This window comes from Moschus berezovskii, chromosome 19 (genome assembly GCF_049115385.1).
Source record: "Moschus berezovskii isolate FMDL1 chromosome 19, NW_MosBer_1.0, whole genome shotgun sequence".
NCBI classification, from domain to species: Eukaryota; Metazoa; Chordata; class Mammalia; order Artiodactyla; family Moschidae; genus Moschus; species Moschus berezovskii.
The window spans coordinates 64,721,708-64,736,510 of record NC_142478.1 but is presented as its reverse complement, the minus strand read 5'-3'; the positions used below and the strand labels follow the sequence as shown (position 1 = coordinate 64,736,510).

The window sequence follows — 14,803 nt, the reverse complement described above, 5'->3', positions numbered from 1 at the left end:
GTCCTTGGGTCTGTCTGATTCCCAGGAAAGGAAGTCAAGGGAACAATCCAGTTGGAGAGATCCATAATATCACCTGACTTCTACTTGGGGTCCCAATTAGCATTTAGAATGGAATATTGGGGAAAGGTTATCTACTCCAAAAAACCTGCCTTCTGTAGTCAACTAGATAGTGAGAATTTTGTGACCTATTTGTTTTGGCTGGCAGGAAACTCAGCTGGAAGTATGATGTTCCATCACATAGTCACCACATTTTCTCCGATAACGTCCTTCTTTGTAAGGAGTTGAACCTATAGTCATAGTGTAGGTTGTCTCCGATTCATTTGGGAAAGAAAGAAGAAATAAAGTAAGAAACAGATAAATAGTCGCTCTTTAAAAAATTATGTCAATGATCTCCCTGGTATGGATGCTGAAAACTCAGGCCCCACAGAGACTCTTGGGGAATCCCTGCATTGAGGGCTTGGGAATGACTCCAGTTCTTGTTATCAGAAATCAAGACTCAAATTAGAATTTTATTCTAACTGGCCTTGGTCATGGGGGGCAGGTGAGGAACAAGGGAGATTGGGGCTTCATTGCCATCCTTCCCAGCCACTTCTGATTACCAGCAGTTCCGAGCCTGACATATCTTGAGTGTGCACTGGGCTGTGTTTTGTCTCTAGAACGTCTGCACCAAGTGTGGGGTGGAGACCTCCAACAACCGCCCACACCCTGTGTGGCTCTGCAAAATCTGCATCGAGCAGAGAGAGGTGAGTGGACGGGTCCCATTTGGCTTCTGGAGCCTATTGTGTCAGAGCTCTAAGGACAGGGAGCAAAGTGGAAAATGAGCATTCATCAAGACAGGAGCAATAGTGCTCAGATGCCATGTCTTCATCTTCTACCTCTCCTCCTCCAGGTGTGGAAGCGCTCTGGAGCATGGTTCTTCAAGGGCTTCCCCAAACAGGTCCTCCCACAGCCTATGCCCATAAAGAAGACCAAGCCCCAGCAGCCAGTCAGTGAGCCTGTGCCCGCTGCCCCTGAGCAGCCCACTCCTGAGCCCAAGCACCCTGCCCGGGCCCCAACTCGAGGTAGGAAAATACAGCTGCTTCTTTTAGGACCAAGGACAGATCTTGGCTAACTGGTCTACCTGAAGGGTATCCTGACATCATGTCTGTGTTTCTACCCAGCTGGTGGACAGCCAGCCAGCCTCTGGGCTTCGGTCTAGAACTCCTGTGTCCCTTTCACAACTCACCATGAACCCTTATCAAGAGAGTAGCACAGGGAACTCTCCAGCAATGCCAGGCTGCCAAAAGGCTTTGTTGTCGTCCCTGATGGAGCATTTAGAGGTACAGCAGAGGTGGAAGTCAAAATTAGGAACTGAGAAAGACTCCCAGCACCAAAATACACACTGGAGTCTGGAGGACGGGGAATTGGAGGCTTGCTGAAAAGGCCTTATTTTCTCCTGATATTTCTTATATCAATCACCAGCAAATCCGAAACTGGACTAATTAAAAGTGAAAGATGAATAAAAAGGAAATTAGCAAAAAGAAAATTACTACTACTATGGATATTATCACTATTATCTATCATTATTAATTATTAAAATGATAATAAAAAGAGTGACAAAACAGTAAAAAGAAAAAAATGTGACCTCAATAGAACACATTTTAATTTAATAAGACCACTAAGACTGACCACATAAAGCTCTTGCAGTACTTTTGATTAACTAAGTGATAAAAACTAGTCTGAATGACAATTCCAGAGTTGAGTGCAGGCAGTACTTCTGAAAGGAGAGTTATAGTTGAAGGTCGCAAAAATTGAAGTGCCCAATCATAGCTTCTCAAGGCACCCAGTAACATGTCTGACACTCAAAAGGCACTCAACAAATACTTTTATCCTGGCAAGGCATGAGCAATTTCTGCTCTATGCAGAGACTCACTAAACTGTCAACATACTCTGTAGCCCTGGGTTTCCATCACTAGAGAATCTTTCTCCCTGGCTAAGCATTACTCCCTCTAAGATGAGAAGATTGCATAGCATAACTGTCAACATCTTGAACATCTGAGCCCAGGAATACTTGAATTTGAATTCCAGTTTTGCAGCTTACAAGTTGTATGAGCTTGGATGAGTAATCTGACTTCTCTGAAACTCTTGCCTCATCTATAAAACGAGGTTAATAACTCATGGGGTTATTTCGAAGATTAAATGAGATGCTACAGGCATACCTTGTTTTATTGCACCTTGCTTGCACTTCACAGTAATTGCAGTTTTTCACACAAAAAAAATGGTCTGTGATCAGTGGTCTTTGTGTTACCATGGCAATTGTTTTGGCATTTTTTCAGCAATGAAATATTTTTAAATTAAGGCATGTACATTTTTTAAGACATAATGATATTTCACACATAATAGATTTAGAATTATGCCCATGATATGAGCTTTCAATATTCTTTTAACAAGCAATTACTGAACACCTAGTGAGTTCCAGGCTCTGTTCTACGCCCTAGGGAGTCAGTGAATGAAGCAGATAAAGTCCACGCTCTCATGCAATTAAAGTTTAGTGGGACAAACAGATGCTCAACAAACAGCAAATGCAAATACAATCAGTTCAGTTCAGTTCAGTCGCTCAGTCGTGTCCGACTCTCTGTGACCCCATGAATCACAGCACAGGTAGTTATAGATGCCTGGAAGAGAAGTAAAACAGGTAGAGGGGATAGAAGCTTCCTGTTGGGCAGAATGGTCAGAGAAGGGCTGTCTGAAGAGATGATATTTGCGAGAAACTGACCAAGGTGATTAAAAGTGCCCATAGAATCTTTGGGAATATCACTTACAAAGGGCTTGTGGTTGGAGCATGCCTGATAATCCTGGGGAAAATCAAAGTAAGTGAACAAAGCACAGTCTAGAAAGAATACAGAGCTGATGATCCCAACTCATCTGCAAAGGAAATAATGTGATATTGTAAGCAGTCTCTACATTAAAGGGTAAGTTGGGAGAGGAAATTTTTATTTATTTATCTATTTTTAAGCTCTTAGGAATGGTGGACAGACCCTTCTGTGAGCTCCTTAAGTGATGCCTCTTCAAAAACATCAAATACATTCCCCTCGTCGGTTTTCTCTCTCTGCAGGTGACGCTGAAGACAGGAGGGGCCCAGGTCAGAAGACAGGTGGGTTCTGCCGACTCTGTCTTCTACTCTGGGGACAGGAGTCCTTTCCCCCATTCCTCCGGCGCCCTTTCTGCATTCAATACATGCTTTCCTTCCAGGCCCTGACACGACCTCTGCTCCTGGGCGAGGAAGCTACGGGCCTCCTGTGCGCAGGGCCTCTGAGGCACGAATGGGCTCCTCTGGCCGGGACTCAGACAGCTGGGACCAGAGCCACGGCATGGCTGCTGGGGACCCCAGCCAGAGCCCAGCAGGTGAGAGAGATGGGCAAATCCGGACAGGCTTCCTGGGGGAAGAGAATCAAAAGGAATGGGGAGGACAGCGTTTTATCCATTTATTCATTGGCCATTGGTAGACATTCAGTGAACACTTGTTGAATGAGCGAGTGGGTCAATGGATGGATGAGCAAAGGCCAAAATGAACAAGCAAACAAGCTGTGCTAATGCAGGACCCTGGGATAAGACCTGGGGATTAGATAGTCCCAGCCAGAGGTGGCCAGGTACTTTCTGTTCTGAGCATTCAAGCATCTCTCCTGTGAAAAAGGTTTCAATTCAGGACTTACCTGGTGGTCCAGAGGTTAGGACTCAACTCTTTCCATTGAAGGGAGCATGAGTTTGATCCCTGGTCAGGGAACTAAGATCCCACAAGCCACTCAGCATGGGCAAAATTAAAAATAAAAAAAATAATAACAATCAGGATTTCCCTGGTGGTCCAGTGTTTAAGACTCCACGCTTCCAACACAGGAGACACGGGTTTCATATCTGGTTGGAGAACAAGGATCCCACATGCCACAGGGGGCAGCCAAAAATAAATAGGATTTACTATAAAGCCTACACATTTTTATTTCTGGAAATAAAAGTTATACATTTTTTAAAAAGATCTAAATTCAGGAAAGGTAGGATCCAGCTCAGTGAGGTGAGAGAGGACAAGGCATTCCTCTGGGAATGTCTTACCTTCTGGGTACCAGGAGCTGCTATGTGTATCATCCACATTTGATCCCCCAGCAAGTCTGCAAGAGGCAGTAGTGCCTAAAAGTCTCAGGTAGACTCCAGAGGTCAAACACCTGACTTCAAACCCTGGCTCTGCTACTAACCAATCAGGAGACACTAGGTGAGCTCCTTAACGCCTCTGTGCCTCAGTGTACCCATTTGTAAAATGGAGCTCATAAAGCACCTACCTCCCAGGGTGTGAAATTAAATAAGTTCTTGTAAATAAGCATCAGCCCATTGTTATCAAGTGGGTAGAGTTGCCCGAATAAAGCATCTGAGGTTCAGAGAGGGTGAGTGACCAGCCCAAAGACACACAGCTTATAAAAGAAAATTCTGGGGTGCAAAACTACGTCCTTATGAAGATAAGAACAGTCTTTCAGGACTTACTCAGCCATCCAGGGGTTAAGACTCAGTGCTTCCACTGTAGGAGGGGCACGGGTTCGATCCCTGGTTTGGAAACTAAGATCCCATATGTCACAAGGTGTAACCAAAAAAAAAAATCTGCTTGACACAAGTACCAAAATAAATTCCAAATTGATTTTTAAAATCTACCAGATGTTGAGTGTTTACTACATACCAGGCACTGTTCTGAGCACTTAGCATGTGTTGTATCATTATGTCTCCACCATAGCCCTGTGAGCTAGGTACTCTTATCCCATTTGACAGATGAGGAGGCTGAGGCCCAGAGAGGGCAGGTCATTTGTGCAAAGTCATAGATGTTGGGAGCAACATCACAGATCCTGGGCTTTTCAATACGCACGTTGCTACTGTGACTTGCTCAGGGTGATCTAAGTACTGAAAAGAGAGAACGCACTGAGGGGAGGAGTAGAAGGTCTGAAAGAGCCGAGAATGTCAGGGAGCTGCCTCCAGTTCATACCGAGAGGACCGTACCTTATGCCAACTCACCAATCCCAAGCTTCTCCCTGCTTTGACTGCATGTGTGTATGTGCGTGTCTGTGTATGTGTGTGTGTGTAACATTACAGGCTCTTTTCTTTCCCCTACAGGTTTGAGACGGGCCAACTCAGTCCAGGCTTCTAGACCCGCCCCGGCCTCAATGCAGAGCCCGGCACCTCCCCAGCCTGGGCAACCAGGTACCTGCCACCCACGTGCCCACCCAGGTCGTCACTCAGCTGTGACCGCAGTACCTCCCACCTTTGCTTTGCTGGACTTTTTGCAAAGCTGCAGCCACTGGCAAACTCTAAACTCTTCCAAGACCCTTAGAATGAGTAGTATTAGACTAGAATGAGGCTGGGAGCCCAGCCTGGGTGGGAGGGGGGTGGGTAGCATCGTATCCACCTAAACCAAACAGTGACAGTATCTCATGCCCCAGTGTGTGCCACCTCCCAGTACTGTCACTCCACTCTCACAATTCTCACCACATACGTCTGCCCTCTGCCCTCTTATTTCCTTAATATTTTCTTCAAATTGACCTCCTTTAAAAACATAACTGAGAGAAGTTGTTATCATAAACTCTCTCTCAAGGAAAATTTAAGGACCTTGGACTCTAACAAAAAAGCAAATGTTCTCAGACAGGTTTGTGAGATTCAGGAAGAAATAGTGGGCAAGAGATTAAATTTGAGCACTTGTGGCTTGTATAAAAGAATGGAAATAATTCCTAATAGGTGCATTTAAAAAGCTGTTATTTTAGGTACTTCCCTGGTAGTCCAATGGCTAAGACTCCATGCTCCCAATGCAGGGGACCTGGGTTCAATCCCTGGTCAGGGAACTAGATCCCACATGCTGCAACTAAGACCTGGTACAGCCAAATAAATAAATATTTTTAAAATTTTATTATTTTAAAAGAAACCTATAATAATGGGAAACCAGTATTCCATACCAGAAAAAGAGAGAGTGTATTATTAATAGTTTGCTAGGGCAGACATAAATGTTCATTGGAAGGACTGATGCTGAAGCTGAAGCCCCAATACTTTGGCCACCTGATGTGAGGAGCCAACTCATTGGAAAAGACCCTGATGCTGGGAAAGATTGAAGGCAGGAGGAGAAGGGGACGACAGAGGATGAGATGGTTGGATGGCATCACCCACTCAATGGACATGAGTTTGAACAAACTCCAGGAGATGGTGAAGGACACGGAGGCCTGACCTGCTGCAGTCCATGGAGTCTCAAAGAATAGGACACAACTTAGTGACTAAACAGCACAAAGGGCAATCATAACAAATGTCACAAGCTGGGTGGCTTAGAATAAAAGAAATGTATTGTGGCCCAGTTCTAGAGGCCAAAAGTCCAAAATCAAGGTGTTGCCAGGGTTGGTTCCTTCCATGAGCTGTGAGAGAGAATGTGTCCCCATCCTCTCCCCTAGCTTCTGGGGGCCTCAGGCATTCCTTGGCTTGTAGAGGTATCTTCACATCCTCCTCCTTCCATGCTTGGGTCCTGTGTGTCCAAATTTCCCCTCGTTATAATGGCATAGTCATATTGGATTTGTGCCCAGCCTAATGACTGTGTCTTCACTTGGTCATCTGTAAAGACCCTCTTCCTAAATATTCACATTCACAGGGACTGGGAGTTTGGACTTGAACATCTTTGGGGGAATGCAGTTCAACCTATGGTGGAAGCTATGATAAAAATTAGTATACTGGGTCTTCTCTGGTGGTCTAGTGGTTAGGAGTCTGCCTGCCAATGCAGGGGGACATGGGTTTGATCCTTGTTCTGGGAAGATCCCACATGCCATGGGGCAAATAAATCGATGTACCACAACTACTGAGCCTGTGTGCCTAGAGCCTGTGCTCTGCAACAAGAGACACCTGGGCAATGAAAAGCCTGCATCCAGCAATGAAGAGCAGACCCCACTCACCACAACGAGAGGAAGCTCACGCATGGCAACGAAGACCCGGCACAGCCTGTATTAAATTATAATTTAATTTATAAGTTAAACAGATCTTTAAAAGATTAACGTACTAAAGATAAAAGAGTGCAGTAATATTCCCAGTACACTGGCCTACTGAAGGTTTGGAGCCTGAGGCCTGTCCTCTTTTGCTTTTTCAAAAGGGACACTTATAAAGGTTCAGTTCAGTTCAGATGTGTTAAAGAAAAGTAGCACTGCAGTAAGATTTTTCCCGTGATGGGCTCAGTATCTAACCAATGGAGCCCAGAATGACTTTCTCACTGTGTCATTGAATGTTATTTTTATTTCATGTCCCGAACCTGTGGCTCTCTCGCACGTCCCAAGCTTTGGAAATGTAGAGAACCCTCTGGACTGGTAATGACCCTGTAATAATGGTGGACACAAAGCATGGACTCGCCTGTTACCTTGCAAGCGATTCTTATTCCATTAGCTCGTTCACCTCATAACAGCCAGCAAAACATGAAGAGCAGGTATCACCAGCCCCACTTCACAGCGGGGAGGAAGCTGAGATTCAGGAAGGAAGGACTGGGGCTTGAAGCTGCTGCTGCTGCTGCTAAGTCACTTCAGTCATGTCCGACTCTGTGTGACCCCATAGACGGAAGCCCACCAGGCTTCCCCGTCCCTGAGATTCTCCAGGCAAGAACACTGGAGTGGGTTGCCATTTCCTTCTCCAACATCATTTCCTAGTTTTCGACTCTGGCTAACCCTCTGGCCCACTGGCTAACTTGGGTCTGGCTCGCCAGCACACTGTGTGGCGAAGCCCTAGCGGACCCGCAGCCGGGAGAGCGAGTCTTGAAGCTAGGCCTCTCCAACCCCAGGATCCCCCCAGTGGGACTGTTCCTGCACCCCTGGATACTTCTGCACATCAACCACTACCCCTGGGCCTGTGTCTGCACCGTGAAATGAGGAGGGCTTGGGGCAAACCCCCAAATGATGCCGCCTTCTCGGTTCCAAGCTTCTTTCTCTCTTTGCACCACTCAGGACCCCCAGGAGGCAGCAGACCCAGTCCGGGGCCGACGGGACGCTTTCCAGATCAGAGACCAGGCAAGTGTTTGCTTCTTTTTGTGCCTGTGCGGGTGACCACCTCTCTTTCACTAACCGAGAGAGAGTGACAGAGGGGAGGCGGAGAGAGAGAGCGGGGCCACCAGACACTGGTCCATTCTGCATCCTGAGGCCTAGCTGATGGTCTCGAAGGGATCCCCTAATTCTAAAGCTCTAGTGAGTCCGTACCAACATTTGATGGACAGAAAATGGCAATACATACAATGGTTAAGAGCACAGGCTGCCTGGCTTCAAATCACTGCTTCTTCACTTCCCAACTGTGTGACCCTAGGTAAGTCACTTAACTTACCTGAGCCTCAGTTTCCTCATCTCTAAAATGAGAATAACACAAAGACCTACCTCATAGAGTTGTGAGGATTAAGTAAACTGATACATAGAAAACCTTAGCACGTGGCCTCTGCCCATCACCTGCTGCCCCTGGGCCTGTGTCTACACCTGTGAAATGGAGGCAGGGCGGTGCTTGGGGCTAACACTCAAAAGACGTCACCTTCTCTGTTCCAAACTTCTTTCTTTCTTTGCCAAGATCACTCCAAGTGACAGTGATTATTACATGATAGATATGTAACAACCCCAATCAATACAACGTGTTCACTGCTTGCTAACGCACCAGTTACTGTGTGATGTGCTCAGTTCCTCGGGCATGTCCGACTCTTTGTGACCCCGTGGACTGCAGCCCACCAGGCCCCTCTGTCCATGGGATTTCCCAGGCAAGAATACTGGATGCGTTGCCATTTCCTCCTCCAGGGGATCTTCCCAACCCAGGGATCAAACCCGTGTCTCCTGCATCTCCTGCATTGGCAGGTGGATTCTTTACCACTGAGCCTCCTGTGCATATATTAGAAAAAAAATGTTTAAATAATAGCTATTCAGTTCAGTTCAACTTTGTCAGCAAAGGTCCATCTAGTCAAGGCTATAGTTTTCCCAGTAGTCATGTATGGATATGAGAGTTGGACTATGAAGAAAGCTGAGCACCGAAGAATTGATGCTTTTGAACTGTGGTGTTGGAGAAGACTCTTGAGAGTCCCTTGGACTGCAAGGAGATCCAACCAGTCCATTTTAAAGGATATCAGTCCTGAATATTCATTGGAAGGACTGATGCTAAAGCTGAAGCTCCAGTACTTTGGCCACCTGATGCAAAGAACTGACTCATTGGAAAAGACCCTGATGCTGGGAAAGATTGAAGGCAGGAGGAGAAGGGGATGACAGAGGATGAGACGGTTGGATGGCATCACTGACTCGTTGGATATGAGTTTGAGCAAGCTCCAGGGGTTGGTGATGGATGGGGAAGCCTGGCGTGCTGCGGTTCATGGGGTCACAAAGAGTCGGACATGACTGAGCGACTGAACTGAACTACTATTTAGCACACTCAAGTCTTAAAATTCCCCGTTTTGGGGATGAGGAAACTAAGGCTCAGAAACAAGTCACTTGCTCCAGAACACACAGCTGAGATTTAAACCCAGGCTGCCTGGCTTCAGAGCCCACACCAGTCAGTGCCATCAGTGAGGTCTGTTTTGCCTCCATTTGAATCAGCCCATGGGTCTTGTTATAAAACATAGATTCTAAGACCCCATCACGGGGCCTTTAGATTCTAGTTGGGGCCTGGGAACCTGCATTTTTGCAAACCTTCCTTGGGTAGCTTTGACAAAGGTGACATTCTGAGATCTGGGGAACAGCAGCGTGAGCCGCCCCCCACCATCGTCCAAGGGAAGTGACAGTCCCCCCATTGCAGAGCAGTGGGTGATTCTGGTGCAAAGCTTGACAAGCACCTGGTTCGTTGGTGCTCATCACTCGCAGTAACACTGCAGCAGTTGTCATTGCTAGAGTTCCAACACAGGGACTCAGCTGCCTCTTTCTCACCCTCTCCCATCTCCCCTGCAGAGGTGGCTCCCAGTGACCCCGACTATACAGGGGCTGCTGCCCAAACCCGGGAAGAGAGAACCGGGGGAGTCGGAGGCTACTCGGCAGCTGGAACCAGGGAGGACCGAGCGGGCCACCCCCCAGGCCCCTATTCCCAAGCCTCTGCGGCTGCTCCCCAGCCGGTGGTGGCCCCGGCCCGTCAGCCCCCACCCCCTGAGGAAGACGAGGAGGAAGCCAACAGCTACGATTCAGATGAAGCAAGTAGGTGACAGAGGGGTGGCTGGAAAAGTCGCTTCAGTGGTCACCCCCTGGGAAACAGGAATGGGTCTGGGGACAGCCCTATATACCCCAGCCCCCCATAAACATATTAGTCAAGTTATAAAAATACAAATCTGTGTTACTAAGTTCACAAAATGACATCAGCTTTCTCAAGTATAGGTGCTACATGGTTTTTCATCATTGTAAAACACACATAACATCAGTGTTACCTTTTTCATCATTTTTTATGAGTACAGTTCAACTACATTCACAGTGTTCTACTGGGTGATTTCACAGAATTATCATATGACCCAGCAATTCCACTCCTAGGTCTATACAAAGAGGCATGTGTTTTAATAGTTTCCCAAACTCTTCAGTGCGTCTTCTAAAAGTTATTTTTTTAACCATGATTTAAAATTTTCTGGTATTTCCTCTTGCATCCATCCACTCGATGATTTATAAAGTGTCGACTCTGTGCTTCTCTCACTCAGAGTCTGAGTCCCAAGGGGACACACACACACCCCCCCCAGTGGCACTTCTCCTGGGTGTGGCTGGGCGCTGCCGGGGAGAGCTGGGGCGGCCCTTGTGAGCTGGAAGGAAGCACAGATGGGTTGTGTCTGGACCTGATTCACGTTGTGGGGTTGGAGGGACATTCAAAGAGCTGCTGGTCAGACAAGGAGACTGGACCCGCTCTGAAGAAATGGACCAATGGCTTTGGTCCTTCAGGCTATCTCTCCTCATTGTAAAAAGGGGAGTGAATACTGCCTCCCATGAGGGGCTGAGGGGAGGGTAAACTGAGTTACCTCCAGGGCATTGAAAACCAGAAATCATTTTATATAGTCCAAAACACACATGAGGAATTATTATTATGCAACATGCATATCAGAAGTAATAATAGTAATAGTCAATACCTTGCTGAGCACTTATTTTGTGCCAGGCACTTTTCTAAGTGTGTTACGTGCATGTGCTCACTTTAACCATCCCAGTGAGTCTAGGAATAGTCGCTTTTCTTATTCTGACTTCACAGATTGGGAGATGGAGTCTTGGAGAGGTTCAAGGGCTTGTCCTAGTTCACATGGCCACTGAGTGGAGGGGCCAGCGGTCAGTCTCAACGCTGCAGCAGATTGGAGGCCAGACCTGGAGGAAATACCAGCTGTCCTGTCTCCCCCAGGGGTGTGGGGCTGCAGGCTTGGGGAAAGGAGTCTGAGCTGTCGGCCACAGGCTGCTTCTGCTCTGGAAAGGCACCACGTCTGTCCCACCTTTTGGCTTTCTGAATCCTGGTCCCTCTGTCCAGAGCAGTGACCACTGCTCCTTCCATCCACCTGAAGTGTCTCTTCACTGACCTGCCAAGCCTAGAATATCCCTCCCAGCCTATGTATATCCCAAATAGAAGCTGTCCTTGATGATTTATAACAAGCCTGTCTATGTATTTGTCTCCCTCCCTCACTCATCTCTGTATTGACAAGTATTTATTGAGCACCGACTAGGTGCTCCTAAACTATTATAAGTGTTAAGGATACCATGGCAAAAAAAAAAAAAAAAATGACAGACAAGATGGCTGATCTAATGGAACTAACATTCTAGTGGAAAGACACATAATATACCAATGAGCTGATTTCAAATAGAGATCGAGCACGGTAAAGGAAATAAAATAGGGTGAATGACCAAGAAGGTAGCTGCTTTAGATGGAACAATCAGAGAGGGCTTCTTTAAGGAGGTGGCATTTAATTTAAACTGAGAAGTGGATAATGAGAAGTCACCAGCCACATGAGGATCTAGAGGAAGTGCATTCTAGACACAGGCAACAGCAAAAGCTAAGACTCATTTATTCCTTCAGCAAGTAAGTGAGTGCCAACTGTGTGCCCTGTGCTGTGCCCAGTGGGGACATAGCAGTGAACAAGACAGTCACAGCCTTACCGTCATGGGGTTCTCAACCTAGCGGATAGAAGTCATTAACTAGGCAATTGCACAAATGATTAACTGATCATAGGTGTGCTGAGGGCTCCAAGAAAGAGGAAGGTCTATGGGGATGAGAAGTCCAGATAAGTCTTCCTCTCCCCTGTAGGCGCAATGCCTTTACCAGACAAGTGCTCAGGAAATGTTTGTTGAATGACTGAATGAATGTCTTCTTGGTACCTGCCTCTGTCCTCTTCAGCCACCCTGGGTGCCCTGGAGTTCAGCCTTCTCTATGACCAGGACAACAGCTCCCTGCACTGCACCATCATAAAGGCCAAGGTGGGTGAGGGGGCCAAGCTGGGGACCGCTTAGTATGCTCTGGCATCTCTAGGGGACTTGGGGAGGACATGGGTTATTAGGCTTGTCTCCTGTCATGGCCTTGTCTATCCGTGACAGTGACAGTAATGAGATAAGTGCAGGAATTGTCCACGGCTAATTCCTTTAGGGGAGGACTTCCTGTGGGGATGGCCCGGGAGGGGTTTTACTTAACTGTATCTGCCTCGTGGGAATGAAGGCAACCAAGCTTCAAGGGCAGAGCTGAGACCTGCCCCATCCACAGCCTCTGGAGGGCACCGCAGAGGTGTCACCTGGGAGGCAGTGACAGCCGATCTTGACAGCTGACATGTCACTGAACAGCTCCTTCTGCAGATGTGGCTGTCAAGCTGGAGTAGCAGACAATCAGGGGCCTGTTGTTGCAGATAGGGTGTGCTAAGTTTCCTCAATAGTGTTTGACTCTTTGCAGCCCTATGGACTATACGCAGCCTGCCAGGCTCCTCTGTCCATGGGATTTCCTGGGCAAGAATACTGGAGTGGGTTCCCATTTCCTACTCCAGGGGATCTTCCCAACCCAGAGCTCGAACCCACATCTCCTGTGGCTCCTGCATTGGCAGGAAGATACTTTACCGCTGAGCCACCTGGGAAGCCTTGTTGTTGCAGATACAAGGACAGTCATCTGGTCTTCTGAGGGGGCGGGAAGGGCAGACCAGGTTGGAAGAGCATCTCTACGCTGCAGGTTCCAGGGGCAGGGAGCCGACTCCACTCTAGCCCCTGAGGAAAGCTGGATGATGCCAGTGCCAACCCCAGAAAGTATTAAAAACTAACCAGGATCTCCCCTGCCCCAAGCCTGGTCTATAGAGAACAAGCAAGGCTCAGGAACCAGGCTTCCTGAGTTCTAACACTAGCTCTCCTGCTCCTAGCTGTGAAACTTGGGGGGAGTTACTTAACCTCTCTGTTTCTTGGGGATAATAGTAGAGCCTCTCCCATAAGGGCGATGGTGAGTATTACACAGAAGGTAGCTGGGTATCCCAGTTTGCACAGATGGTCCCCATTATGCCCGTTGCCTTGTTTAAATAATTAAGAACTCTCCTTCCTACTCACAAAATGTCCCAGTTTGGATGGTCAGTGATGTGTGAAATGCTTAACACAACTTCTAGATCAACACCCAGGTCACTTCTTCAGCAGGTATTTAGATGCATTTACACCCCACACCCAATAACATGGTGAGGTAAGGCCCTGCATTAGCTTGTTTAATTTTCACAGGAACCTCTGAGGAAGAGATTATTATTAGCCCCATTGTACAAGTGGGAAAACTGAGGCTTAGAAAGGTAAAGCCTGAGGACACTCAACTGGTAAGGGACAGAGCTGGATTTGAATCCAGATGTTATGGCCTCCAGCTTTAGAAATGGGAGAAAGCCACACCATCACAGCCCCCTTGAGACAGGGGCTTAATGACTTATGGGCTAGGTTGGTAATAGAGACAAGAAGAGAACGTGGAAAGTGTTAGGGAATGGTAGTAACTTTGGTAAACTAGTATGTTTACCAAACCAACATGTTCCAGTTTCAATTTGAAAACAACAACATCTGCTGATTTGCAAACTCACAATCCAAGGAGACTTTCTAGAAATGCTTAATAGCTACTGTGTACCAGGAACTACCCTAATGCTGGAGAATGTTAGAATGAACGAGAAAAGGCAGTGCTCTCATGAACTTTGTTCTAGAAATGGATAAGAAACCGTCACCATTGCATCTCCTGAGTGTTATTCGGGCTTCCCTGTTGACTCAGCAGTAAAGAATCCACCTGCAATGCAGGAGACACAGGAATCCCAGGTTCCGTCCCTGGGTCAGGAAGATCCCCTGGAGAAGGAAATGACAACCCACTCAAGTATTCATGCTGGGAAATCCCATAGACAGAGGAGCCTGGTGGACTACAGTCCATGTTGCAAAAAGTTGGACATAACTGATCAGCTGAGCACTCCTGCGCACACGAGTAATATTCACCCTCTAGGGCTTTCTACAGATTATTTCGTCCCATTTAATCTTCACAGCAAACCTATGAGGAAGGTTCCACCATCATTCCCATTCTGTAGACGGGGAAATTGAGACACAGGGAAATTAAGGGACGTGCTCAGGTCACAGAGCCAGGAAGAAGTGGAGCTAGGATTTGAACCAATGTTGTCCAGCTCAAAAGCCTGTGCTCTTACTCACTAGGCTACCCAGCCAGATTTACCCCTTGCACCCTACTTTGTGGCCTCCTGTCCCCATATAGTACTAACAAACACTGATCATACTTAACTTATGCCAGGACCAGAGCTTAGCCTTCACAGATGAGAGCTCCTTTACTCCTCCAAGAATCCCATGAAGCATTGGCTGTGATCAGCCCCATTGAACAAATGGGGAAACTGAGGTTC

General features: G+C 47.2%; 1 protein-coding gene across 2 annotated transcripts in view; it reads left to right on the top strand.

Annotated features, from left to right (window-relative positions):
- Positions 1–14,803, top strand: part of RPH3A (rabphilin 3A) — a 65,530-nt gene that overhangs the window by 37,414 nt on the left and 13,313 nt on the right. For both annotated transcript variants that reach the window (XM_088827842.1, XM_055405118.2), the window contains 8 exons: positions 657–743; positions 890–1,061; positions 3,095–3,133; positions 3,232–3,384; positions 5,125–5,211; positions 7,965–8,027; positions 9,924–10,163; positions 12,316–12,395. In XM_088827842.1, coding sequence (XP_088683968.1) covers positions 657–743; positions 890–1,061; positions 3,095–3,133; positions 3,232–3,384; positions 5,125–5,211; positions 7,965–8,027; positions 9,924–10,163; positions 12,316–12,395 — 921 coding nt within the window. The remainder of the gene's footprint in view (positions 1–656; positions 744–889; positions 1,062–3,094; positions 3,134–3,231; positions 3,385–5,124; positions 5,212–7,964; positions 8,028–9,923; positions 10,164–12,315; positions 12,396–14,803) is intronic.